The following is a 25,282-nucleotide window of genomic DNA, read 5'->3' as shown; positions in this document are numbered from 1 at the left end:
TGTATATTTAACTTTTTAAATAAACTGTCCATTTGTTTTCCAAAATGGCTGTACCATTTTGTATTCCCACCAGGAATGTATGAGAGTTCAGTTGCTTTGTATCCTTGCCAAAACTTGACATTGTCAGGTTTATTATTTGTCCCCCAGCTCTAGAACTGGTATAATGGATATCTTACGGTTTTAACTTGCACTTCACTAGTGACTTTTTTTTTTTTGAAACGGAGTCTGCCTCTGTCACCCAGGCTGGAGTGCAGTGGCACCATCTCGGCTCACTGCAACCTCTGCCTCCTGGGTTCAAGAGATTCTCATGCCTCAGCCTCCCTGGGTAGTCAGGATTACAGGCACCTGCCACCATGTCTGACTAATTTTTTGTATTTTTAGTAGAGACAGGATTTTGCCATGTTGGCCAGGCTGGTTTTGAACTCCTGACCTCAGATGATCCACCCGCCTCGGCCTCCCAAAGTGCTGGGATTACAGGTGTGAGCTACTGTGCCCAACCCTCACTAGTGACTTTTATGTGATTTGCTATCTATATGTTTTCTTTGATGAAACGTCTATTTAGATCTTTTACTCATTTCTATTATTTGTTTTCTTTTGTTTTCAGTGACCTTTTTTCCAAATCCTTTGTCAGAACAAGTATTTTCTTTCAGTCTGCAGCTTTTTCTTTAATTTTCTTTTTTTTTTTTTTTGAGACGGAGTCTCGCTCTGTCACCCAGGCTGGAGTGCAGTGGCGCGATCTCGGCTCACTGCAAGCTCCGCCTCCCGGGTTCACGCCATTCTCCTGCCTCAGCCTCTCTGAGTAGCTGGGACTACAGGCGCCCGCCACCACGCCCGGCTGATTTTTTGTATTTTTAGTAGAGACGGGGTTTCACTGTGGTCTCGATCTCCTGACCTCGTGATCCGCCCGCCTTGGCCTCCCAAAGTGCTGGGATTACAAGCGTGAGCCACTGCACCCAGCCTAATTTTCTTAACATTATCTATCTTTTGCAGAGCAAAAGGTTGCCATTTTGATGAGGCCCATTTTATCAGTTTTGTCCTTTTGTACATCATGTTTGTGGTATTGTATTTATGAATTTTCTGCCTGGATAGGCCCAGCCCACTTACACACGTCTAGGAGCCTATGGACAGGCCCATTGGTGTCCACACGCATCATCTGGGGTGCCTGAGGATTGGTTTGTCCTGCCTACCAGCACCCACTGTCTGGAATCATGAAGACCAGCTTGCTCTCACTATCACACGTGCCACCCAGAGGCCTGCAGATAGGCCTGCCCGGCCTGCTGCCACCGTAAAGGCCTTTGTGTCCACATACCAGCCAACCTGATGTCCCCATCCTCAGCAAAGCTTTATCACAGCCTCCACTGACAACCGAAGCCTAAGCCACTGAAGAAATCATAGATGCCATGAGAGAATCATAAATACCACCATTGATGACAGTAAAAGAAATCATACAGAGACAACACATCTGAACCCACCTAGAATCAAATCCAGAGCACCCTACCCAGCTAACACTACAGCTACATCTACAGTAAAAGTCTCTCTCTACAAAAGCCAGTCCATAAAATTGGATAAAGCAGCAGTTGCACAGATAACAAGATAAGGACACAAGAAACATAAAATACTAAGGAAACATGATACCTCCAAAGGAACACAATAATTTTCCACTAACAGATCTCAAAGAACAGGTAATCAATAAAATGCCTGAAAAGGAATTGAAAATAATGATCTTAAGAAAACTCAGCAAGAAACAACAGAACACAGATAGACAATACAAATAAATCAGGAAAACAATTCATGATCTGAATGAGAAATTAAAGAGGTAAATATTTTAAGAAACAAATTCTGGAACTGAAGAATTTAATAAAAAACAGTCGAGCAGAAAGAATTTCTGCTTAAAAACCTTTCAAGCAGAAGAAAGAATTTCTGGACTTTAAGATAGGTCTTTTAAAATAACCCAGTCAAACACACACTAAAAAGGATGAAGAAAGTCTACACAGGACATCATAAAGCAAACAAATATTTCAATTTTGGGAGTGCCACAAGGAGAAAAGATAGGAAAAGGCATAGAGAACCTATTTAACAAAATAATCACTGAAGACCTCCTATGTCTTGAGAGAGAGATATACATCCAGATACAGGAAGCTCATATGTACTAAAACAGTTTATCCAAAAAGGTCTTTCGAAGACACATTATTTTCAAACTCAAAAGTCGAGAAAGAAAAAATTCTTATGGAACCAAAAACAGCCCAAATAGCCAAAGCATTCCTGAACTAAAAGAACAACATGGAAGCTATCACACTACCTGACTTCAAAATATACTACAAAGCTGTAGTAACCAAAACATAGTATTGATATAAAAACACATAGACCAGTGGAACAGAATAAAGAACCCAGAATAAATCTACTTATTTACAGCAAATGTGCCAAGAACATACAATGGGGAAAGGACACTCTCTTCAGTCAATGGTATTGGGGAACCTGGATATCTGTGTGCAGAGCATGAAACTAGATACCTATCACCATATCCAAAAATCCACTCCAAGTAGATTAAATACTTAAACATAAGACCCCAAACTCTTAGACTACTAAAAACATGGGAGAAATGCTTCCTGACATTAGACTAGGCAAAAACTTCATGGCTAAGACTCCAAAAGCACAAGCAACAAAAAGAAAAATAGTGAAGTGCAAATATTAAACTAAAAAGCTTCTGAACAGCAAAGGAAACAACAGAGTGAAGAGACAACCTGCAGAATGGGAGGAATATTTACAAACTGTTGATCTGACAAGGGACTAATAACCAGGATATATAAGGAACTCAACCAAACAGGAAAACAAACAAACAAAAAATCCTACTAAAAAGTGGACAAAAGGTCTGAATAGACATTTCTCAAAAGAAGACATTACAAATGGCCAAGAAATATATTTGAAAAGCTCAACAATTACTAATTGTCAGATTAAAACCACAATGAAATATCATTAGATAGAATGGTTATTATCAAAAAGACAAGAAGTAACAAACACTGATGATACAGAGACAGGTGAACTCTTTCTAATTCTTTGTGTTAGAATTTTCTCAATGTTGATGAGAATGTACATTAATGCAGCCATTACGGAAAACAGGGTGGAAGTTTCTCAAAAAAACTAAAAGGGCCGGGCGTGGTGGCTCACACCTGTAATCCCAGCACTTTGGGAGGTCAAGGCGGGTGGATCACGAGGTCAGGAGATTGAGACCATCCTGGCTAACACGGTGAAACCCCATCTTTACTAAAAATCCAAAAATTTAGCCAGGCATGGTGGCGGGTGCCTGTAGTCCCAGCTACTCGGGAGGCTGAGGCAGGAGAATGGCGTGAACCTGGGAGGCGGAGCTTGCAGTGAGCCGAGATCGCGCCACTGCACTCCAGCCTGGATGATGGAACGAGACTCCATCGCAAAGAAAAAAGAAAAAAAAAACACACACAAAATAAAAGAACCACTATATGATCCAGCAATCCTACTACTGGGTATTTATTCAAAAGAAAGGAAACCAGTATTGCATCACTTCACAGTAGCTAAGATAGGGAATCAACCTAAATATCCATCAACATATGAACGGATAAAGAAAATTGCAGTATATATACATAGTGGCATACTGTCAAGCCACTAAAAAGAATGAAAATTCATAATTTGTGGCCATGTGGATGAACTTGGGGGACATATGGGTTATGCAAAATAACTCAAACATGGAAAGATAAATACCACATGTTCTCACTCGTGTGGGAGCTAAAATTTTTTGAGCTCATGGAAGTAGAGAGTAAAATTGTGGGTATTAGAGCCTGGGAAGGGAAGGTGAGACAGGGAGTATGGGGAGAAGTTGGTTAATGGACACAAACTTAACATCTAGGTTGGTAGAATGAGTTCTGGTGTTCTGTAGCACCGTAGGGTGAATATGGTTAAATACAACTTTTTGTGTTTTTTCACAAAGCTAGAAGTGAGGATTTTGAATGTTCACAACCCAATAAAATGATAAGTTTGAGGTGATGGATATGCTAGTTACCATAATTTGATCGTTACATACTGTATACACATATCAGAGTATTACTGTATCATAAATATCTACAATTTTATGTCAACTAAAAAGGGAAAAAAGAATTCTTTGCCTAAATCATTATCACACAGACTTCTTTGTTTTCCTCTAAAAGTGTTACATTTTATGTTAGAGTTTTATATTTAGATCTGTAATTCCCTCCTGAGTTTACTTTTATATGAGGTGTGAGGATGTGTCGAGATCCATTTTTTTCTATAGGAACATCCATTTGTTCCAGACCATTTGTTGAAAAGACTATTCTTTCTCTATTGAATTGCCCTTGCTCTCTTTTTCAAAAATAATTGACCATATTTGTGTGGGTCTGTTTCCATTGATCTTCGTGTCTGTCCTCTAGCCAATACCATGTTGCCTTGAGTTCTGTATAATAAGTCTTGAATTTGCTAATGTGAGTCCTCCAACTTTGTTCTTAAACTTGTTTGGCTATTCTGGTTCCTTTGCACTTTAATGTATATTTTATAATCTGCTTGTTGATGTCTACGGAAAGTGTGCTAGAATTTTGGTTAGGATTGTGTTGTATCTATAGATCAAATTGTGAAGAAGTCACATCTTAGCAATACTTAGTTTTTGGTTCCATGAACACAATATAATCTTAATTTATTTTTCAGCATATAGATCCTGTACATATCTTACTTGATTTATACCCAAGTATGAATTGTTTTCTGGTTTTTTTTTTGGGGGGGGGGATGGGGGTACATGTGCTATTTGAAATGGTATATTCAATTGTTCATTGCTGATATATGGAAATAAAATTGGCTTCTGTATATTTACCTTTTATCCTATGACCATTCTAAATTTACTTATTAGTTCTACGAGCTTTGTCAGGGGGGTATAGATTCTTTGGGATTCTCTACACAAATAATCATGTCACCTACAAATATGGACAGTTTTAATTATTTCTTTCTAATCTACATGCCTTTTAATTTTTTTTCCTTATTGCAATGTTTAGGACTTGTGCTATGATGTTGAATAGGAGTGGTGAGAGAGGACATCTTTGCCCGATTCTTGATTTTAGGGGGTATATTAGTTTTCTATTGCTGCATGTCACAAACTGCCACAAACTTAGTGGCTTAAACAACACAAATGTATTGTCTTCTAGTTCTATAAGATCAGAGGCCTTCATTGGGTCTCACTGGGCTAAAATGAAGGTGTCAGCAGGGCTGCATTGCTTCCTGGAGGTTCTAGGTGAAAATGTGTTTCTTTGCCCTTTCTAGCTTCTAGAGGCCACCCACATTTTTTGCCTCATGGCCCCCTTTCTCCATCTTCAACATAGTGTATCTCTGTTCCCCTTCTGCAGTCACATTTTCTTTTGCTTTCCTCTTCTACTTTTAAGAATGCTTGTGGTTTAACTGGGCCCACCCAGGTAACCCAAGATAATTTTCCTATTTTAAGGTCAGCTAATTAACAACCTTAATTCCATCTGCAACCTAATTCCCCTTTGCCATATAAGGTAACATACAGACTGCAGAGATTAGTACATGGACACCTTTGGGGGACCTTAAGTAATGTAATAGCTGTAGGGTCTCTGTAAAAAGCTCTTTATTACATTGTTTAAAAAACTCTCTTTGATTTTTAGTTTCTGAGAGTTTTCATCATAAATTGTTGTTTAATCTTGTCAAATGCTTTTCCAGAATCTACTGGGGCGATTGTGTTGTTTCTCTTATTTAGTCTGTTATTAGAGTGAATTACATTCATATTCCAATTTTGAGATACGCATGCATTCCTGGGATGAACCCCCAATTGGTCAAGAAGTATCATTTATACATTGCTGGATTCAATTTGCTAATATTTTGTTGAGGATTTTTATGTCTACGTTTATGGCTAATATGGGATTTTAGTTTCTTTGTCATTAGTTTGTTATTAGGGTAATGCTGACCTTATAAATGATGTGGAAGTCTTCCCTTGCCTTCTCTTTTTCTGGAAGAGATTGTAATATTTGTATCATTTAAGCCTTATATGGTTGGTAGAATTTGCCAGTGAACCCACATAGGCCTGGAGTTTTCTATTTTGAGAAGTTTTTTTGTTTGTTTTTTTTTTTAATACGGGATCATTCAGACTATTTCTTCTTCAGTGAGTTTTGGAAGTTTGTGTTTTTAAGACGTTGGTCCATTTCTTCAAAGTTAGCGAATTCATGACCGTAGAGTTGTTTATAGTGTTAGTTTATTATTCTTTTACTGTATGGGATGTCAGTAGGGATGTCCCCCGCCCTTCATTCCTAATATTGATAATTTTTGTCTTTGCTCTCTCTCTCTATTCACCACCCCTACCCCAGCCACCCTCCTTTTTTTTAGTCTGGCTAAAGGTTTATCAATTTTGTTGATTGTTTTTAAGCAACCAAAATTCTTAGTTGCATTAGTTTTCTCCTTAGAATTGTATTGATTTATACTCTGATCTTTATTATTTTCTCCTGCTTGCTTTGGTTTTTTTAGTTGTTCTCTTTCTAGTTTCTTTTTTCAGTAACTGTAAATTTTTTCCTATTAATATATACCTTTGTCTTATTTCAGTTTCTAAGAAAACATCTGCAGGTATCTAGTTTCTTAAGATAATAGTTGGATCAGTTTGGCAAATCTTTTGTAAAGGGCCAGATAGTAAATATTTCAGGCTTTGCAGACCAAGTGATTTTTCACAACTACTCAACTCTGCTGTTGTAATACCAAAGCAGCGATGGATAATATTGACTGTGTTCCAGTAAACTTTATTTACAAAAACAAGCAGGGAAGCAAAGTTTGGCAACCCTTGATATAAATAATTGATTTAAGCCCTTTTTTTCTAACATAAGTATTTAAGGCTGTAAATTTCCATTTTAGCATTGGTTTAGCTGCGTCCCACAAATTTTGGGTTGTCATTTTTATTTGCATTCAGCTTAAAATTTTTTTTATTTCCTTTGAGACTTCTTTTTTGACCTATAGACTTAGAAATGTTTAATATTCAATTTCCAAATAATCGAGGATCTTCCCAGGTGTTTTATGGCCCAAGAACATACTTTGTGTTATTTTTATTCTCTTAAATTATCAAGTATCATATCAATGTCAAATAGATGTAGTTGATTATGTCATTCAGGTGTACTTATATCATTTTTAATTTTCTACTTATTCTGTCATCTCTGAGACTCTACTTAGTCTGTCATCACTGACAGGAGAGTGTATTAAGGCATTCATCCCTTTGTTCATTTCTCCTTTCAGTTCTATTAGCTTTTGCCTCATACATGAGAATTACATCTTCCATTTAGAATTATGTCTTCTTAGAGGATAGACCTCTTTATTATTATATAATGTCTTTCTTTATCCCTGACAATATTCCTTCTTCAGAAGTCTGCTTTGTCTGATACTAATAAAACTACCCCAGTTGGTTTGGTTTGTTTGTTGAGACAGAATCTTGCTCCGTTGCCCAGGCTGGAGTGCAATGGCAATGGCACAATCTCAGCTAACTGCAACCTCCACCTCCCAGATTCAAGTGATTCTCGTGCCTCAGCTTCCCAAATAGCTGGGATTACAGGTGTGTGCCACCACACCCAGCTAATTTTTGTATTTTTAGTAGAGATGGGGTTTCGCCATGTTGGCCAGGCTGGTCCCAAACTCCTGACCTCAAGTTATCCACCCACCTCAGCCTCCCAAAGTGCTGGGATTACAGGCGTGAACCACCATTCCCAGCCTCCTTTTGATTAGTATTTGTATAATATATCCTTCTCCATCCTTTTTCATCTCTGTTTATATTTGAAGTGGGATTTTTGTAGATGGCATATACTTAGGTCCTGCTTTTTTACTGAGCTACATGTCTTTTAAATGGTTTAGATCAGGGATTGGCAAACTATGGCACAAGTAGAAATTTTTAATTTTACATTTATATATTTAATTTTCAATTGTCTTCATTTCCTTATATAAATCCATGTTTTAATCTATTATATTTCTGCCTCAAAAACTCTTTTTTACATTTCTTAGAAAATAGATCTTCTGGCAATGAATTCCCTCTAGTTTTGTTTGAAAAAGTTTATTTCATCACCATATTTGAAAGATATTTTTGCTGGGTATAGAATTCCGGGTTTATCATTTTTTTCTTTGAAGTGATGGACTTTAAAGATGTCACTTAAGGCCGAGGTGGGAGGATCACGAGGTCTGGAGTTTGAGATTATCCTGGCCAACATGGTGAAACGCTGTCTCTACTAAAAATACAAAAAATGAGCTGGGCATGGTGGCACACACCTGTAGTCCCAGCTACTCGGGAGGCTGAGGCAGGAAAATCGCTTAAACCCAGGAGGCAGAGGTTGCAGTAGCCCAGATCACGCCACTGCACTCCAGCCTGGCAACAGAGCAAGACTCCATCTCAAAAAATAAAAAAAGATGTTACTTTTTTTCTTATGATTTAAATGGTTTCTGACAAGAAATCTGTGTGTATATAATGCTCCTTTTCTTCCTCTGCCTCTGATTTTCAGAAATTCAAATATAATATGGCTAGGGATTTTCCCTCCCTTCCCTCCTTCCTCCCCCTTCCCCACCGTATTTATCTTACTGTTCTTGTGTCTGTGGCTTGGTGTCTGTCATTAATTTTAGAAAATTCTCAACCGGTTGCAGTGGCTCACGCCTGTAATCCCAGCACTTTGGGAGACCAAGGCGGGCGGATCACGAGGTCAGGAGATCGAGAACATCCTGGCCAACATGGTGAAACCCCGTCTCTAGCAAAATACAAAAAATTAGCCAGGCATGGTGGCGCATGCCTGTAGTCCCAGCTGAGGCTCAGGCAAGGGAATTGCTTGACCCTGGGAGGCGGAGGGTTGCAGTGAGTCGAGATCGCACCACTGTACTCCAGCCTGGCGACAGAGCAAGACTCCATCTCAAAAAAAAAAAAGAAGAAAATTCTCACATACACTTTCTTCAAATATTTTTCCGTCCTGTCCTCCCTCTTCTTCTGAGATTACAGTTATAAATATGTTAGGATGTTGGAGACTGTCACACAGCTTTTTGTTGTTCTGTCTTCAGGTTCACTGATTCTTTCCTCAGCTGTGTCAGTTTTACTTATGAGACCATCAAACACATTCTTCATCTCCGTTTCCATTTGATTCCTTTTCATAATTTCCATGCCACTGCTGAAATAACCCATCTGATCTTACATGTTATCCACCATTCCTATTAGAGCCTTTAGCATATTAGTCATACTTTGGCATATTAGTCATACTTACTTAAAATTTCTATCAAGGCCAGGTGCGGTGGCTCATGCCTGTAATCCCAGCACTTTGGGAAGCTGAGGCAGGAGGATAGCTTGAGCCCAGGAATTCAAGACCTGTTTGGAAAACATAGCAAGACACTGTCTCTACAAAAAAAAAAATAAACTAGCTGGGCATGGTGGTGCATGCCTATGGTCCCAGCTACTTGGGAGGTTGAGGCAGGAAGATCATTTGAGCCTGGGAGGTCAAGGCTGCAGTGAGCCCTCATTGTGCCACTGCACTCCAGCCTGGGCAGCAGAGCAAGACCCCATCTCAAAAATGAAAAATAGAAGCAAATGCTACTTTTTTTTCTGAATTGATAGTTACATGAGGATAAAGACATCAATGGAATTACAGTATACTGCCATTTGGAGTTACCTAAAAATAGTAATAGCTAACACATCTTCAACATGCTAGGCACTATATTGTGTGCTTTACATATATTAACTCATTGGATCCTCACAAACTGTTCTTTTTGTTTGTTTGTTTTTTGAGACGGAAATGCCTGTCACCCAGGCTGGAGTGCAGTGGTGCTATCTTGGCTCACTGCAACCTCTGTCTCCTGGATTCAAGCAATTTTCCTACCTCAGCCTCCCAAGAAGCTGGGATTACAGGCACCTGCCACCATCCCCAGCTAATTTTTGTATTTTTAGTAGAGACAGGGTTTCGCCATGTTGGCCAGGCTAGTCTCAAACTCCTGGCCTCAAGTGATCTGCCTGCCTCAGCCTCCCAAGCGCTGGGAGCTGGGATTGCAGGAGTGAGCCACCGCACCAGCCCTCACAAACCTTTTGAGGTAGAAAATATTACCATGTCTTTTTTACAGTCAGGAAATTAAGGTTAAGTAATAAGATTGTGTTCCTTGACCACACAGAGCTAAAAAAAGAATTTACTGGTTTATATTGAGCAGCTTGCTAAAGAATAATTTTTAATTATTTTTAATCTGTGTTAGATTTTTAAAAATAATTTTATTTTTAATCGTGGTAAAAAATATAACAAAATTTACCATCTTAATCAGTTTTAAGTATACAGTTCACTCATGTTAAGTACACTCACATTGTAGTGCAGTAGATTTCCAGAACTTGTTCATCTTGCAAAACTGACACTCTATATACCATGTAAACAACAACTCCCCATTTCCTCGTTCGCCCAGCCCCTGCCAGCCACTAATCTAAGTCCTGTTTCTATGAATTTGATTGACTTTAGATGCCTCATAAGAGAAATTACACAATGTTTGTCTTTTTGAGACTAGCTTGTGTCAGCATAATGCCCTCAAGGTTCATCTACTTTTTAGCATGCAGAGGGCCTTCCTAAGGCTGAATAATATTAATATTACATTGTATATATACCACATTTTGCTTACCACTCATCTGCTGATGGACATTTGGGCTGCTTCCACATCTTGGCTATTGTGAATAATGCTGCAATGAACATGAGTGTTCAGATATCTCTTTGATACCCTGTTTTCAGTTCTTTTGGATCTGTAGCAAAAAGTGGGATTGCCGAATCATATGGTAAATTTTGTTCTTAATTTTTTGAGGAACCTCCATTCCACTTTCCATAGCAGCTGCACCATTTTACAAATTCCTACCAACAGTACACAAGAGTTCCAGTTTCCTCACATCCTCATCAACAACTGGTATTTTCTGCTGGTGGTGGTTTTTGATAGTAGCCATCCTAATGGTTGTGAGGTGAGATCTAGTGGTTTTGATTTGCATTTCCCTAATGATTAGTGATGTTGAGCATCTTTTTTCTGAGATGGAGTCTCGCTCTGTTGCCCAGGCTAGGGTGCCGTGGTGCAATCTCGGCTTACTGCAACCTCTGCCTCCCGGGTTTAAGCGATTCTCCTGCCTCAGCCTCCTGAGTAGCTGGGACTACAGGCACCCGCCACCATACCTGGCTAATTTTTGTATTTTTAGTAGAGATGGGGTTTCACCATGTTGGCCAGGCTGGTCTCGAACTCCTGACCTCGTGTCCACCCACCTCGGCCTCCCAAAGTGCTGGGATTACAGGCATGAGCCACCGCGCCCAGCCTATATTGAGCATCTTTTTATAGGCCATTTATATATCTCTGGAGAAATCTCTGTTCAAGTCCCTATGCCCATATTTTAAATTGGGTTATTTTGCTGTTGAGTTCAAAAGTTCTTTATATATTCTAGATTTTTTTTTTCCCTTTCTTTTGAGACAGCATCTTGCTGTCTCCCAAGCTGTGGTATAGTGGCATGATCATGGCTCACTGCAGCCTTGACCTCCCGGCCTCCAACCTCAGCTTCCTGAGTAGCTGAGACTACAGGCACACACCACCTAACTAATTTTTAATTGAGACAGGGTCTTGGTTTGTCAGCCAGGTTGGAATGCAGGTGGCAGGATCATGGCTCACTGCAACCTAAGACCTCCTGGGCTTAAGCAGTCCTCCCACCTCAGCTTCCTGAGCAGCTGGGACTACAGGCATGTGCCACCACACTTGGCTACATTTAAAAAAAAATTTTTTTTAGAGATAGGGTCTTAATATATTGCCCAGGCTGTTCTTGAACACATGGGTTCAAGAGATTCTCCCACTTCAGCCTCCCAAAGTGCTGGGATTATAGGCGTGAGCCATATACCTTGCCTATTCTAGATCTTAACCCCTCAGCAGATATATGATTTGCAGATATTTCTTCTCATTCTGTAGGTTGCCTTTTCACTATTTATTGTGTCTTTTGATGTGCAGAAGTTTTTTAGTTTGATATAGTCCTATTTGTCTATTTTTGCTTTTGTTACCTCTGCTTTTGGTGTTGTATTTAAGACATCACTGCCAAATCCAATGTCAGAGAGTGTTTTCTTCTAGAGGTTTTATAGTTTTAGGTCTTGCGGTTAGGTCTTTGATCTGTTTTGAGTTAATATTTGTGTATGACATAAGGTGAGGCCCAACCTCATTCTTTTGCATGTGGATATCCAGGTTTCCCAGCACCATTTGTTGAAGAGACTGATTTTTTTAAATGCCCTGAAATGATTAGTTTGTAAGATTTTCTATTTAAAGGATTGTTACACATTGACATTTAGCTTTAATTTTTTCTTAGTTATTGATATGGATAGAATTTCAAGTTTTGCAGGAATTATGCAGAATATTTTAATTAATAGTAAGATGTAATTTTTAAGTGGTCATTTAGGTCTTGTTTATGGAGTTGTTTTTTCGTTTGTTTGTTTTTTTGAGATGGAGTCTCACTCTTGTCACTCAGGCTGGAGTGCAGTGGCGCAATCTCAGCTTACTGCAGCCTCTGCCTCCCAGGTTCAAGCGATGCCCATGGCTCAGCCTTCCAGGTAGCTGGGACTACAGGCACGTGCCGCCACACCCCGCTAATTTTTGTGTTTATAGTAGAGAGGGGTTTTGCTATGTTGGCCAGGCTGATCTTGAACTCCTGACCTCAGGTGATCCCCCTGCCTTGGCCCCCGAAAGTGCTGGGATTACAGGCGTGAGCCGCCACGCCTGGCCAGATTAAAATTTTAATATAAGGTAATTTCCAAGTCATTCTGTGTATCTTTTCCAATGCTTAATATATACTAAAATGTTGGTTGCTGTGAGCTATTTCTTTAAAAAAGGAAAAAAAGGTAATCCAAAATAAATATGTGGAAATCATTTGCATAATTTTTCCCGTCCTCTTTTGCTTGTAGGGAAGCAGCTCGAGAGTGTCGTAGAAAGAAGAAAGAATATGTGAAATGTTTAGAAAACAGAGTGGCAGTGCTTGAAAATCAAAACAAGACATTGATTGAGGAGCTAAAAGCACTTAAGGACCTTTACTGCCACAAATCAGATTAATTTGGGATTTAAATTTTCACCTGTTAAGGTGGAAAATGGACTGGCTTGGCCACAACCTGAAAGACAAAATAAACATTTTATTTTCTAAACATTTCTTTTTTTCTATGCGCAAAACTGCCTGAAAGCAACTACAGAATTTCATTCATTTGTGCTTTTGCATTAAACTGTGAATGTTCCAACACCTGCCTCCACTTCTCCCCTCAAGAAATTTTCAACGCCAGGAATCATGAAGAGACTTCTGCTTTTCAACCCCCACCCTCCTCAAGAAGTAATAATTTGTTTACTTGTAAATTGATGGGAGAAATGAGGAAAAGAAAATCTTTTTAAAAATGATTTCAAGGTTTGTGCTGAGCTCCTTGATTGCCTTAGGGACAGAATTACCCCAGCCTGTTGAGCTGAAGTAATGTGTGGGCCGCATGCATAAAGTAAGTAAGGTGCAATGAAGAAGTGTTGATTGCCAAATTGACATGTTTTCACATTCTCATTGTGAATTATGTAAAATTGTTAAGAGACATACCCTCTAAAAAAGAACTTTAGTATGGTATTGAAGGAATTAGAAATGAATTTGGAGTGCTTTCTATGTATGTTCTCTTCTTCAATACTGAACATTTGTCCTTGGTTCTTAAAAGCATTCTGTACTAATACAGCTCTTCCATAGGGCAGTTGTTGCTTCTTAATTCAGTTCTGTATGTGTTCAGCATTTTTGAATACATTAAAAGAAGTAACCAACTGAACGAAAAAGCATGGTATTTGAATTTTAAATTAAAGCAAAGTAAATAAAAGTACAAAGCATATTTTAGTTAGTACTAAATTCTTAGTAAAATGCTGATCAGTAAACCAGTCCCTTGAGTTATATAACAAGATTTTTAAATAAATGTTATTGTCCTCACCTTCAAAAATATTTATATTGTCACTCATTTACGTAAAAAGATATTTCTAATTTACTGTTGCCCATTGCACTTACATTATACTACCACCAAGAAAGCCTTCAAGATGTCAAATAAAGCAAAGTGATATATATTTGTTTATGAAATGTTACATGTAGAAAAATACTGATTTTAAATCTTTTCCATATTAACAATTTAACAGAGAATCTCTAGTGAATTTTTTAAATGAAAGAAGTTGTAAGGATATAAAAAGTACGGTGTTAGATGTGCACAAGGAAAGTTATTTTCAGACATATTTGAATGACTGCTGTACTGCAATATTTGGATTGTCATTCTTACAAAACATTTTTTTGTTCTCTTATATAAAGAGTAGTTATTCTGCTTTAGCTTTCCAATATGCTGTATAGCCTTTGTCATTTTATAATTTTAATTCCTGATTAAAACAGCCTATATTTGTGTATATCATACATTGTTTTCAATACCACTTTTAATTATTACTCATTTTATTCACTAAGCTCGATAAATCTAAGTTACTCTTAAAAAAAAAAAAAAAAAGACTAAGGTGGATTTTAAAAATTGAAAACTGCCATAATGTTAGATTATAATTTCTCATTTGGGGCCGGGCGCAGTGGCTCATGCCTGTAATCCCAGCACTTTGGGAGGCCAAGGTGGGTGGATCACCTGAGGTCAAGAGTTCAAGACCAGCCTGGCCAACATGGTGAAACTCCATCTCTACTAAAAACACAAAAATTAGCCGGGCGTGGTGGCGGGCGCCTGTAATCCCAGCTGCTTGGGAGGTTGAGGCAGCAGAATTGCTTGAACCCAGGAGGCAGAGGTTGCAGTGAGCCGAGATAGCACCATTGCACTCCAGCCTGGGCGACAAGAGTGAGACTCCGTCTCAAAAAATAAAAATAAAAAATGTCTCATTTGGGAAGGAAATTCCTTTTAAAAAAGTGTTGAGACACTTAGAAAACTAATGTTTTATATTTAGTCAAGAGTTATTTAAGAAACTCAAGCTTGTTTAACAACAGAATATGAAGATTTAAGTGTTAATTGCTGGATCCATTTTAAAAAGTAAGATTTTAATTAACATTTATAAATGGTATATTTTCGTTTGTAACAAACCATTGTCTTTTTTCAAGGATGAACAGAGTTTATGAAGGAGCATCATTCTAAGAATTGAGTGATGTAGTCTTTATGTTTGGACAGTTCACCAGATTCTCAAGAAGGCTTTCAAACAACTATAAAGTTTGATGTTTGTCCTGCTGAGCTAATGGGGAAAGTTATAGCATAAAAATTGTGTAACAGCATAGATAATGTCATTTTTAAAAACTGGTTGAACAGAAATCAAGCAAAGTCACAAATATGTTCACAAGTTGGAATTATTTATTGAGTCAAAATGTCGAATTGAACATTTTGAGTGTCGTGTTATAAATGAAAAATTACCTAATGTTTAGCAGTTTGTATTCTCTAAAGCTTTTTTTCAAAAGTTCAGGCTTTCTACTTACTGGGAAGTTGGTGGTCCTCTTAGTCCCTGATAAATCAAGGCAATCACATTCATGTGAGCTGGATGAACCTTATCCTTCATACCTTGAGGATGATTGCACTGGTTTTGAAGTCAATTACTTAATGGTGAGGTGAGAAATGTATCCTGTTGCTAAATCTGTCTTAGACCCTTGGTGAAACTTGAAGATTTCAGTTTATAAAATCAAGCATCTTTTGTGCAGTTTTCTTTTTTTAATGCAAGAATGGTGGGGAGGTTTGTTTGTAAGCATGAAACTTTGAGAATCTTTATTAAGAAAATGACATAATTTTTAAAAACCTTGTAGCCAAGAACATATGTGGCCACATTACCAGTAATAAATGTTTTTCTCTTTATATTGGCCAAAAGGGAATAAAAATGTCATCATAGGAATTTGTACATATGCTACTGATTTGCCTAGAAAATAGCAAGTTTGGTATTGCTCACTTTGCAAATATAGGGCCATGTGGCACTTTTATCTATAGGACAGATTAACTCTAATAAAAATGAAGTGGGGAGGGGTTTATTTTTGATATATTACTCTTATGAGTTTTCAAGCTTTGATAGTGTTTAACTGAAAAGTGGCTTAGAAAGGGCTAGATCCAATGTGTTCATTATTAAATAATTGCTATCAGATACAATTTTAAGTTCATTCTTTTTCAAACTCAAGTACCATATTGGCAACCATAATATTGTCATAGGTGCTCTCTTCATTTAGATATTCTTGGGGGGGGGTGGCATTTGTATAATATATGTGTACATATATATATATATACATACAGTATATAATCTAAAGCTCTGAGAGCTCTTAAGTCAGGAATGCTGAGTATTATAGTATATTGAGGTCAGATGAAATTTTACATTTTTATGTGTTCTGTTGCATCCCTTCTGGTAGTTTCTATGACTGCATTACTCCAGCACTCATGATTGATTTTATCTTCTAACTTTCTTCCAAGTATTTTATTTTTTATTAGTTTTCTTTGGCTTGATACTTTTAAATATGTTACTAGTCACTTGAAAGCCTCTCCCCCAAAAGTATTTGGTTTTTATGCTTTGTCTGTGGCAGCTATAACAGTGGTAAGAACATTCTGAAGATAGCTTTTTAAAGGAACCACTGATTTTTTCAAAAATCATCCTGGGGGAGGAATTTTGGCATTTCATTTGAGCAGGGATTTTGTCAGAAAATGTGTTTTGACGGTAGGTCAGCAGCAGTGCTAGTCTCTGAAAGCACAATACCAGTCAGGCAGCCTATCCCATCAGATGTCATCTGGCTGAAGTTTATCTCTGTCTCTCAGGACAAATCCCTACTATCTTTTTTACCTTTTGGGGTGACATGTGGAATCATACAAAGGCTTAGGAAGAAATACGTTTGTTTAAACCAGGATGCTTTACTTACTTGAAGTGACTTCAATCTAGATTTCTTTTCATATTTAACAAATTTTTAATTTTATCATCAGCCACAGTCAGCTATTACCATAAATTGGTCTCTGTTTATTTTGAAGATCACGGCTGCTTCATTTTGTAGGATTAAATAGGGCTAATATATCTTAAAGTTAAGATCTTGAATTAAAGTGGGTTTTAGAAATAGTGTTACATACCTTTTCAGTTGTTTTCAAGAGGCTTTATTTTTGTTGCCTTTGTAGCCCTGAAAGCTGTTGGTATATTTTTTCCCTCATGGACCTAATAGAAAAGTTGTATATTTATTTGGATTATATTTACATTCTATCCTTTGTAAATGTTTGGTGTAACTTGCACTTTTTAAAATGACCCAGTTTGGGTATTAGCAACTTAAATTCCCTCATCAAGTAATTCTCAACTTTTTAGTCTTTCTCCTCTCTTCAAATCATGTGACTTTTTAAATGGAAATTTTTCATTGATTAAAATATTTTAGCACCTAAAAGCTAGCCTTAAAAACAGCTGTAAAAAGAAAACATCAGGAAATTAGATATGACTAGCCCAGTTAATTAAAAGACGGGCTCAAACCTTGTTTTATTTTTCATCTTGGATAAAGATTGAAGGGAAAATAACCCAAGTGTATAATATTTATTTTCAATTTTTAATGAGACTTTATCTGCATCACATTAATACTGTACATAGTATGCCAAAATATCCATTAATTTGTCTAGAATAGTACAAGAGTTTTTAAAGCAATTGTCTTCACAGAGACCACATGTAATAATCATTATACTGAAATATGTTCATTTTTAATGGCTTTGTTAACATCAAAGAAATGCTGCCTAAATTTGACTGATTTCAGATGAGGAAGGAGAAAGTAAAGTGTGCATAGTAAGCCTGCAGGTGAAGAGTTGTGAGATAAATAGTTCACTCAGTTGTACAAAGCACAACTAGAACTTTTTGTTGGGTGGCTTACATACATCTTGAATATTCTTAATGTAATAATGTTGACTATTAAGTTGGCTACACAGTCACTGTATGTACTAGGAACTGGTTTCCTTGACATTCTAGAATCAATGGCTAGGAGAGGCATTAATCTTTGAGGGGCTGAACATATCATGAAGCTGAGTCAGTATGGAAAATTTTCAAATAAACAGGGTGCTGAAGTTCCATCTGTCTCATCTGCTTATGATAAGTTCTTATTGATTAGTGAATGTAGCTTAAGCCTTTGTATGTGTCCTCAGGGGGCAGACCGACTTTAAGAGGGACCAGATAACGTTTGAATGGAGGGATTATATTTCAGGTGTTTTAGCTTGAAATTTATTTTTTAAAAAAAGAAAAATTTTAAAAATATATAAATAAAATAGAACAAAGCCGGTGATGCAAGTTGATATTATAAACAGGCAGTTTTAGCACAGAAAGAAAATACTGACCTGTATGCATTCTGGTATGGTGGGTGCAGGTCCCAGCTGGGTATGACATGATACATTTTTAATTATTCTCACCAGCAAGTAAAAGGAAAATGAACAATCTTTTGGAAATGTCTTTGAAAAGGATCAAAGAGTAGGAAATTCACATTTAACCTAACATTACTTGCCTATAGAAGTATGGCATTTCCAAGCTTTTGTCTGAGGAGCATCTCAGAGAAGTGAGAGTAAATCTGAGATAGTTTAAAAATTGGTAGAGAAGGAAGAAAATCTCTGCAAATAATGATTTTATGTTTGTTGGCCAAGTGAAATGATCTATCATTGTGTTTGGGAGGTTTTATTTTCTTATATTTTTAAAATTGAATTGGTAAATGCTTTATAGATGTATTTTTATCCAAGTGCCACTCCAATTTGTGTATGTAATAAAATTATTTATATTAAAAGTGGGAAATAATTGTCAACATTTTTTTTTGAGTATAGATTTATTAGGGGTGGCAAAGAAGAGTGCTAGTTAGCAGTTTTCCATGTAAAGTTGTCCTTGACTGATTTGTCCACATGTCAGTTGTAACTCCCCCACTCCCTGCAAAAGGAATTATTTCTAACCCAGATGTATCACTTGAAAATTTTTAGAAGCAAAATAATCAGGGAAGTTCCTAGAAAGGTGTTTGGCTTTTTGGTTTTTGAGGTTTGGGGTAAAGAAGACTTCCCCCACAACTGTCAGCACAAAACAGGGTATTGATTTTTAACTCTGATGTTTCTATTGGAGTTGAATACTAAATAAATAACTATGAGGGAAATACATTTCTAATAAAATTCCCTACATTCTAGAAACATCCCTGTTTTAATTTTTTTACCTAAATCTTTTTGTGCTTTATGTGTAAAGAAAAAAATGTACTGAGTTACAATGCATTTTATTAACACTATGTACATAATAGCTGCTTTGTGTTCAGAATGGTAGCAGTTGCTTTGTATATTAAAGTGATCCTTGTGAATTTGTGAAATATTGTCATAAAGTGCTTTTTCTTACTGTAATCTTTGTGGTATCAACTGTCATAATGCTCTTTTTACACAAACATTTATGTGCAGTCACATAAACATGCTTTTAAAAACTCTGTAAGTCTCTTTTTTGGGGATGGGATCTCTATATTTTGTTGGGGTTTTTTTTGCTAGTAGCGTGAAGCCATATTTTATTGGACTTAAAGTTACAATATATTACAAGCTTGTGTTGGAATGCAACAAAACTAATTCAGACAACAACATATCTTCAGTTACTGGATCCCTAATTGTCAGGACAAAACCTGTTTTTCAATAAGATTGAACAGTGCCTACTTATGGATTTGGAGATGTTACTGTCGAGATGACTCATGGAGACATACGACCAGCTGTCTCTGATGTCATAAAACACACGTGTTCACTGAAAGGACAATAAGAATATATACCTTCTCAGGTCCCTTTGCAGTTCTAAAACCGTGATCATATAAATTGGAAGGAAAGGGTAGGGGGTATGGTTAATCTTTGCTTAAGATGTAAGAATTTAAAAAATCTCCTATAAACTTCTGAAATAAGTTCTGAGACGAGACATCTGAAAATAAGGAGCTGCGTTATTTGTATGTTTCTTCACTGCCAAGATGTGTTCAAGCCTGCTATACCTGCCATTGTATTGGAAGGCTTAATGAATTTCATTTATTTTCTGCAACAACGATTACATAATTTATTGCACAAAAAGACATTTTTGAGAGTGATATTAATTACATGAGGGACAACAGGCATGAACCAGGACTGTTCTGAGCAAATCGGAATCTGAGGTCACCCTGCCATGTTCAGGTGCTTGGACCTTCAGGAAAAGATTGCCCATCTTGTCATTTGACCAGGCACTGAAGTGACAAGACCATCCTTGAGAAGTCACATCCAAAGATAAAATTCTGATCCATTTCTAGTTTTAGTGCTTCGCCACTGAACACTTAACGTATGTCTTTTACACTCAGGTTGCAAAACACAGGCCCAAGACAAAACTCTTCCCCAAATCTTCCGCTGGTTTTTCCATCTCGTAAGTGGTGCCACTATGCATCTGTTAAATTGTTTAGGGGAAACCTAGAAAAGCACTACCTTAATCAGTGTTATCCTTCCTCTTAACTGTGTGTCCTAATTTCTCCACATCTTAAGCGCAGTGACCAAACCGGATGAGAATTCTAACACGGGCCTGACATCAAATGGAAAGGAAAGATAATGTCCAGGAGTTCGAACGCTATCCTTGTTTTTAATTAAGATGCAATTCACGTAACAAAATTAACTTTTTAAGTGAACAATTAAGTGGTAGTACATCCACAATGGTGTACAACCACTTCTATCTATTCCAAAACATTCTCATCACTCCAAAATAAAGTCCCGTTACTCTCCATTTTCTCCTCCCCCCTTGTCCCTGGCAACCACCAATCTGCTTCCTGTTTCTATGGATTTACATCCGGGTATTTCATGTGAGACTCATACGCTATGTGTATTACTCTTTTGGTCTAGCTTCTTTAACGTGTTGTTGAGGTTGATCCATTGTAACATGTTATCAGTACTTCATTCCTTTTTATAGCTAAGTATACTTTTTATGGTAAGTATGCCATTGTAGATGTATATCACAAGTTTATCAATTCATCCAGTTGAGTTGTTTGTACTGTTTGGCTAATGTTCATAGTGCTGTTATGAATGTTCCTGTACAAGTATTTTAGTCCCTGTTTTCAATTATTTGGGGTATATGCCTCGGAGTGGAGTTGCTGGGTCATACTGAAATCGCACATTTAACTTTTTGAGGAACTGTCAAAGTTTCCCTCAGCAGCTGTACCGTTTTACCTTCCACCATTGATGTATGAGAGTTCCAATTTCTCCACACCTTCACCAACACTTATTTTGACATTTAAAAAATTATAGCCATCCTCATGGGTGTGGTCTCTCATTGTGGTTTTGATTTGCATTTCCCTGATTACTGATGATGTGGAGCATCTTTTGTTGTGTTTGGCCACCTGCGTATCTTCTTTGAAGAAATGTCTGTTCAAGTCCTTTGTTCATTGAAGTTTTGTTGTTGGGTTCTGAGTTCCTTATATATTCTGGGTACTAGGCCCTTATAATATTTTCGCCTATTAGTTTTTGCTTTATAATATCCTCATTGTTTTCAAACTAACTTTATGTAGTATGTACACTTCTCAAAAAAGAAACATGCAAAAGGGCAAACTGTAAGAAGTAGTTTTCTGTGTTACGTTTTTTGTGACAGTCTGTGCATATATACACAAATATAATGTATGTTCTCTCCTCCTCCCTCTCCCTTTTTTACACAAAAGGTAGCTACAAACAGTGGTTTATAAACTGCTGCCATTGTACAGATACAGTTTAACCAGTACCCTCTTTTGGGGACATTTGGCGGTTTGAAATTTTTTACTGTTACAGATATACACAGGTTGGTAACTAGGTCTACACAAGTTGTATCTCCAGGATACTGAGAAGTAAAAGTTATTTCTGAATTATGGTTTTCTTCATATTTGGATATTGTTTCCTAATGATTATTAGGTATCTGTTAAGCAATTTTTATTAACTTATGTTGATTACTATTTTTATGTCAAACTTTACAGTCTAGGCATTTTCTGGAATTAAAATTAGAAGTGGCACAGACTTTCATAAGGCTTTCCTTTTCTCATCTCTGTTAATACTGTTTTCTTTCTAATCTCATCCTCAGAAACTGTTCTCAGCAAAGAAACAAGTTTTCAATATGCCATCTTTTCTAGTGTTACTAAATTTTTAACCCCTCTGGTTGTAGAAGGAAAGGTGTAACGTGATTTTAGAGCAGAAAGAGCTAACCAATCTTCAAGTTGGGCTGGGGTGCGGGTGGCTCACGCCTGTAATCCCAGCACTTTGGGAGGCCGAGGCAGAAGCAGGCAGATCACCTGAAGTCAGGAGTTCGAGACCAGCCTGACCAACATGGTGAAACCTCGTCTCTACTAAAAAATACAAAAATTGGCCAGGCATGGTGGCGGGCGCCTGTAATCCCAGCTACTCGGGAGGCTGAGGCAGGAGAATTGCTTGAACCCAGGAGGCGGAGGTTGAAGTGAGCCGGGAGTGCGCCATTGCACTCTAGCCTGGGCGACAGAGCAAGGCTCCCGTCTCAAAAAAAAACTTCAAGATTTAAGGTAAAACAGAGCTAAGGAATGTCCGGTGTCATGCTGTTTATGTCAGTGCTAAGACAGTACAAGTCTCCAGCTTCCCAGAGCAGGGTTCTCTATACTCACTGTACTTACCACATTCATGTTAAAGACCTTGAGAAAGCTACTTCTCTCTAGGTAGAGGTTCTGGGGAGCAGTGAGGTTGTGACTTCGTCTAACACTAACACAAATTACAAGTCTGTTTTACCAACTATTAAGTGAAGTCCTATATCTAGGGCCACTTAACAGTACTGGGGTACATTATATAGTGATTTTTTAAAGTACTTTAAAATTTTATTTTTGTTCATTTTTAAAGAATTGGCAGTAAATGCTTCCCATAAACAGCAACTAAATGGTATTTTTATTGGAGGTGAATCTTTTACATTATGGTAATTTTGTTATTCAGCATATGCCTTGATACTTTAATATCCCTTAGAATTTATTTCTCCCATACCTTAGGCAAGGAGAAATAAAGCACATAAATTAGGCATATGGTAACTCATCTGTAAAGGAATGTGTATTTTTCATGAGTCAGTGTGAACTCCCTTTATGAACAGGGCACCATGTTACCACTTGAAATACAGAATATAAGGTCAGGCTTGGTGGCTCACACCTGTAATCCCTGCACTTTGGGAGGCCGAGGCAGGTGGATCACGAGGTCAAGAGTTCAAGACCAGCCTGGCCAATATAATTAAAACCCCATCTCTACCTAAAATACAAAAAATTAGCTGGGCATGGTGGCAGGTGCCTGTAATCCCAGCTACTAAGGAGGCTGAGACAGAAGAATCGCCTGAACCCAGGAGGCAGAGGCTGCAGTTTGCCAAGATCACGCCACTGCACTCCACTCCAGCCTGGGTAACAAGCGAAATTCCATCTCAAAAAAAAAAGAAAGAGCTTCCTTCCTTCCTTTCTTCTTTCTTTGTTTTTCTTCCCTCTGTGGCCCAGGCTGGAATCTAGTCAACTCGCTGCACACTCCCCACCTCCGGCTCCCATGATTCTCCTGCCCGGCCTGCGGGCTGCCTGCTTTTTCTCCTTTGGCTGGAGGCGCGGTTTCGCCATGTTGGCCAGGCTGGTCTCCAGCTCCTGACCTCGAGTGCTCTGCCTGCCTCGGCCTCCCGAGGTGCTGGGACTGCAGACGGAGTGTCGCTCACTCAGTGCTCGGTGTTGCCCGAGCTGGAGTGCAGTGGCGTGGTCTTGGCTCGCTGCAGCCTCTGCCTCCCAGCTGCCTGCCTTGGCCTCCCAGGGTGCTGGGATTGCAGCCTCTGCCCGGCCGCCGCCCCGTCTGGGAGGTGCGGAGCATCTCTGCTTGGCCGCCCATCCTCTAGGATGTGAGGAGCGCCTCTGCCCGGCCGCCCCGTCTGGGATGTGAGGAGCACCTCTGCCCGGCCGCCCCGTCTGGGAAGTGAGGAGCGTCTCTGCCCGGCTGCCCATCGTCTGGGATGTGAGGAGCGCCTCTGCCCGGCCGCCCCGTCTGGGATGTGAGGAGCGCCTCTGCCTGGCCGCCCATCGTCTGGGAAGTGAGGAGCGCCTCTGCCCGGCCGCCCCGTCTGGGAAGTGAGGAGCACCTCTGCCCGGCCGCCCTGTCTGGGAAGTGAGGAGCGCCTCTGCCTGGCCGCCCATTGTCTGGGATGTGAGGAGCGCCTCTGCCCGGTCCCCCTGTCTGGGAAGTGAGGAGCGCCTCTGCCCAGCCGCCCCTTCTGGGAAGTGAGGAGCTCCTCTGCCTGGCCACCACCCCGTCTAGGAAGTGAGGAGCGCCTCTGCCTGGCTGCCTCGTCTGGGATGTGGGGAGCGCCTCTGCCCGGCCGCCCCGTCTGGGAGGTCTACCACAGAGGCCAGAAGCAATGTGGGGGCTGGACGTGGTGGCTCACGCCTGTAGTCCCAGCACTCTGGGAGGCCAAGGCGTGTTGATCACTTGGGGCTAGGAGTTCGAGACCAGCCTGGCTAACCTGGCAAAAAACATATGAAAAATACAACAGACAAACCAACCAACCAACCCAGCAACAACAAAACAGGTCTACCCTGGAGTCATACTCTAATTTTTTCTATTTTCCTCCCTTTCTGATCCTTTATCCCACTTTCTTTTTCTTCCTCTTCCTTCTCCTTTGTCAAATAGAGGATTGAGTTATTATCATTGATCCATACAAAGTCCCTCTCTCATTTATTTTCTTTAATTCCCACCCCCCATTTCTATTCCCCGTCTTCCCACGTGCAACCTTCCTAATATGTTTGATATGCATCTTTTTGTTTGTATGTATTTTTAGAAAATGTTTGTTTTGTGTGCAAAAAAATTAATAAAAAAAAAGAAAGAAAGAAAACGATATATGGATATATGCTATCATCCTTGCCTTCTAGGAGCATAAATTGTATTTGCTAAGATAAAACATTCCAAATAATGTTATTCTGCCCTGAGTTTGCAATCTAGTGTTCAGTTAACAGATAAAAACATTTTGATCAACTACTATTTGAAGATGGTATCCAGGCCATCTACCATGAACTAAAGCAAGCTACCCTTAAAGTGATAATCTACTTGGAAAACAGCATTCTTTATAGTGGGGTTCCAAGAACCTAGTATCATACATACATACATTTTAACATAGCATCTTGGCAGCAGTATTTGGTATTAATTGGAGGAAAAATTAGTGGTACCCACTGGATTATTTAACTGCATAACTGTTTAAAGAAATTGGGCAATGTGAGAATCAAGACTTAGTAAAATAGGTTTGGATTAGATTTCTATCTTTAACTTGAGAACAAAACAAGCACACTTAAAATGTACATTTATGGGATAAAATATGTAAGTAAAAA

At 38.6% G+C, this 25,282-nt stretch overlaps 2 protein-coding genes across 12 annotated transcripts in view; one reads left to right on the top strand and one right to left on the bottom strand.

Moving 5' to 3' along the window:
• Window positions 1-19,411, top strand: part of CREB1 (cAMP responsive element binding protein 1) — a 54,314-nt gene extending 34,903 nt beyond the window's left edge. For 3 of the 7 annotated variants that reach the window (XM_032754742.2, XM_058439140.1, XM_032754743.2), the window contains one exon: window positions 12,924-13,157. In XM_032754742.2, the coding sequence (XP_032610633.1) occupies window positions 12,924-13,068 (145 nt within the window). In that variant the 3' untranslated portion in view covers window positions 13,069-13,157. Of the gene's footprint in view, window positions 1-10,812; window positions 11,025-12,923; window positions 13,158-15,097 lie in introns of those variants that run through there. The other 4 variants (XM_058439149.1, XM_058439133.1, XM_058439136.1 and 1 more) reach the window with 4 other exon arrangements.
• METTL21A (methyltransferase 21A, HSPA lysine) overlaps window positions 1-25,282 on the bottom strand; it is a 46,188-nt gene that overhangs the window by 3,569 nt on the left and 17,337 nt on the right. The window contains exon 4 of one of the 5 annotated variants that reach the window (XM_058439170.1): window positions 9,252-9,352. The exons of the other annotated variants lie outside the window; for them this stretch is intronic. Coding sequence (XP_058295153.1) covers window positions 9,264-9,352 — 89 coding nt within the window. The 3' untranslated portion in view covers window positions 9,252-9,263. The remainder of the gene's footprint in view (window positions 1-9,251; window positions 9,353-25,282) is intronic. 5 annotated transcript variants of the gene reach the window in all.

The sequence above is a fragment of the Hylobates moloch genome, unplaced genomic scaffold (assembly GCF_009828535.3).
Source record: "Hylobates moloch isolate HMO894 unplaced genomic scaffold, HMol_V3 SCAFFOLD_1, whole genome shotgun sequence".
Classification (NCBI taxonomy): domain Eukaryota; kingdom Metazoa; phylum Chordata; class Mammalia; order Primates; family Hylobatidae; genus Hylobates; species Hylobates moloch.
Note: the sequence above shows the minus strand (reverse complement) of the source record. Positions and strands in the feature narration are given on the sequence as shown.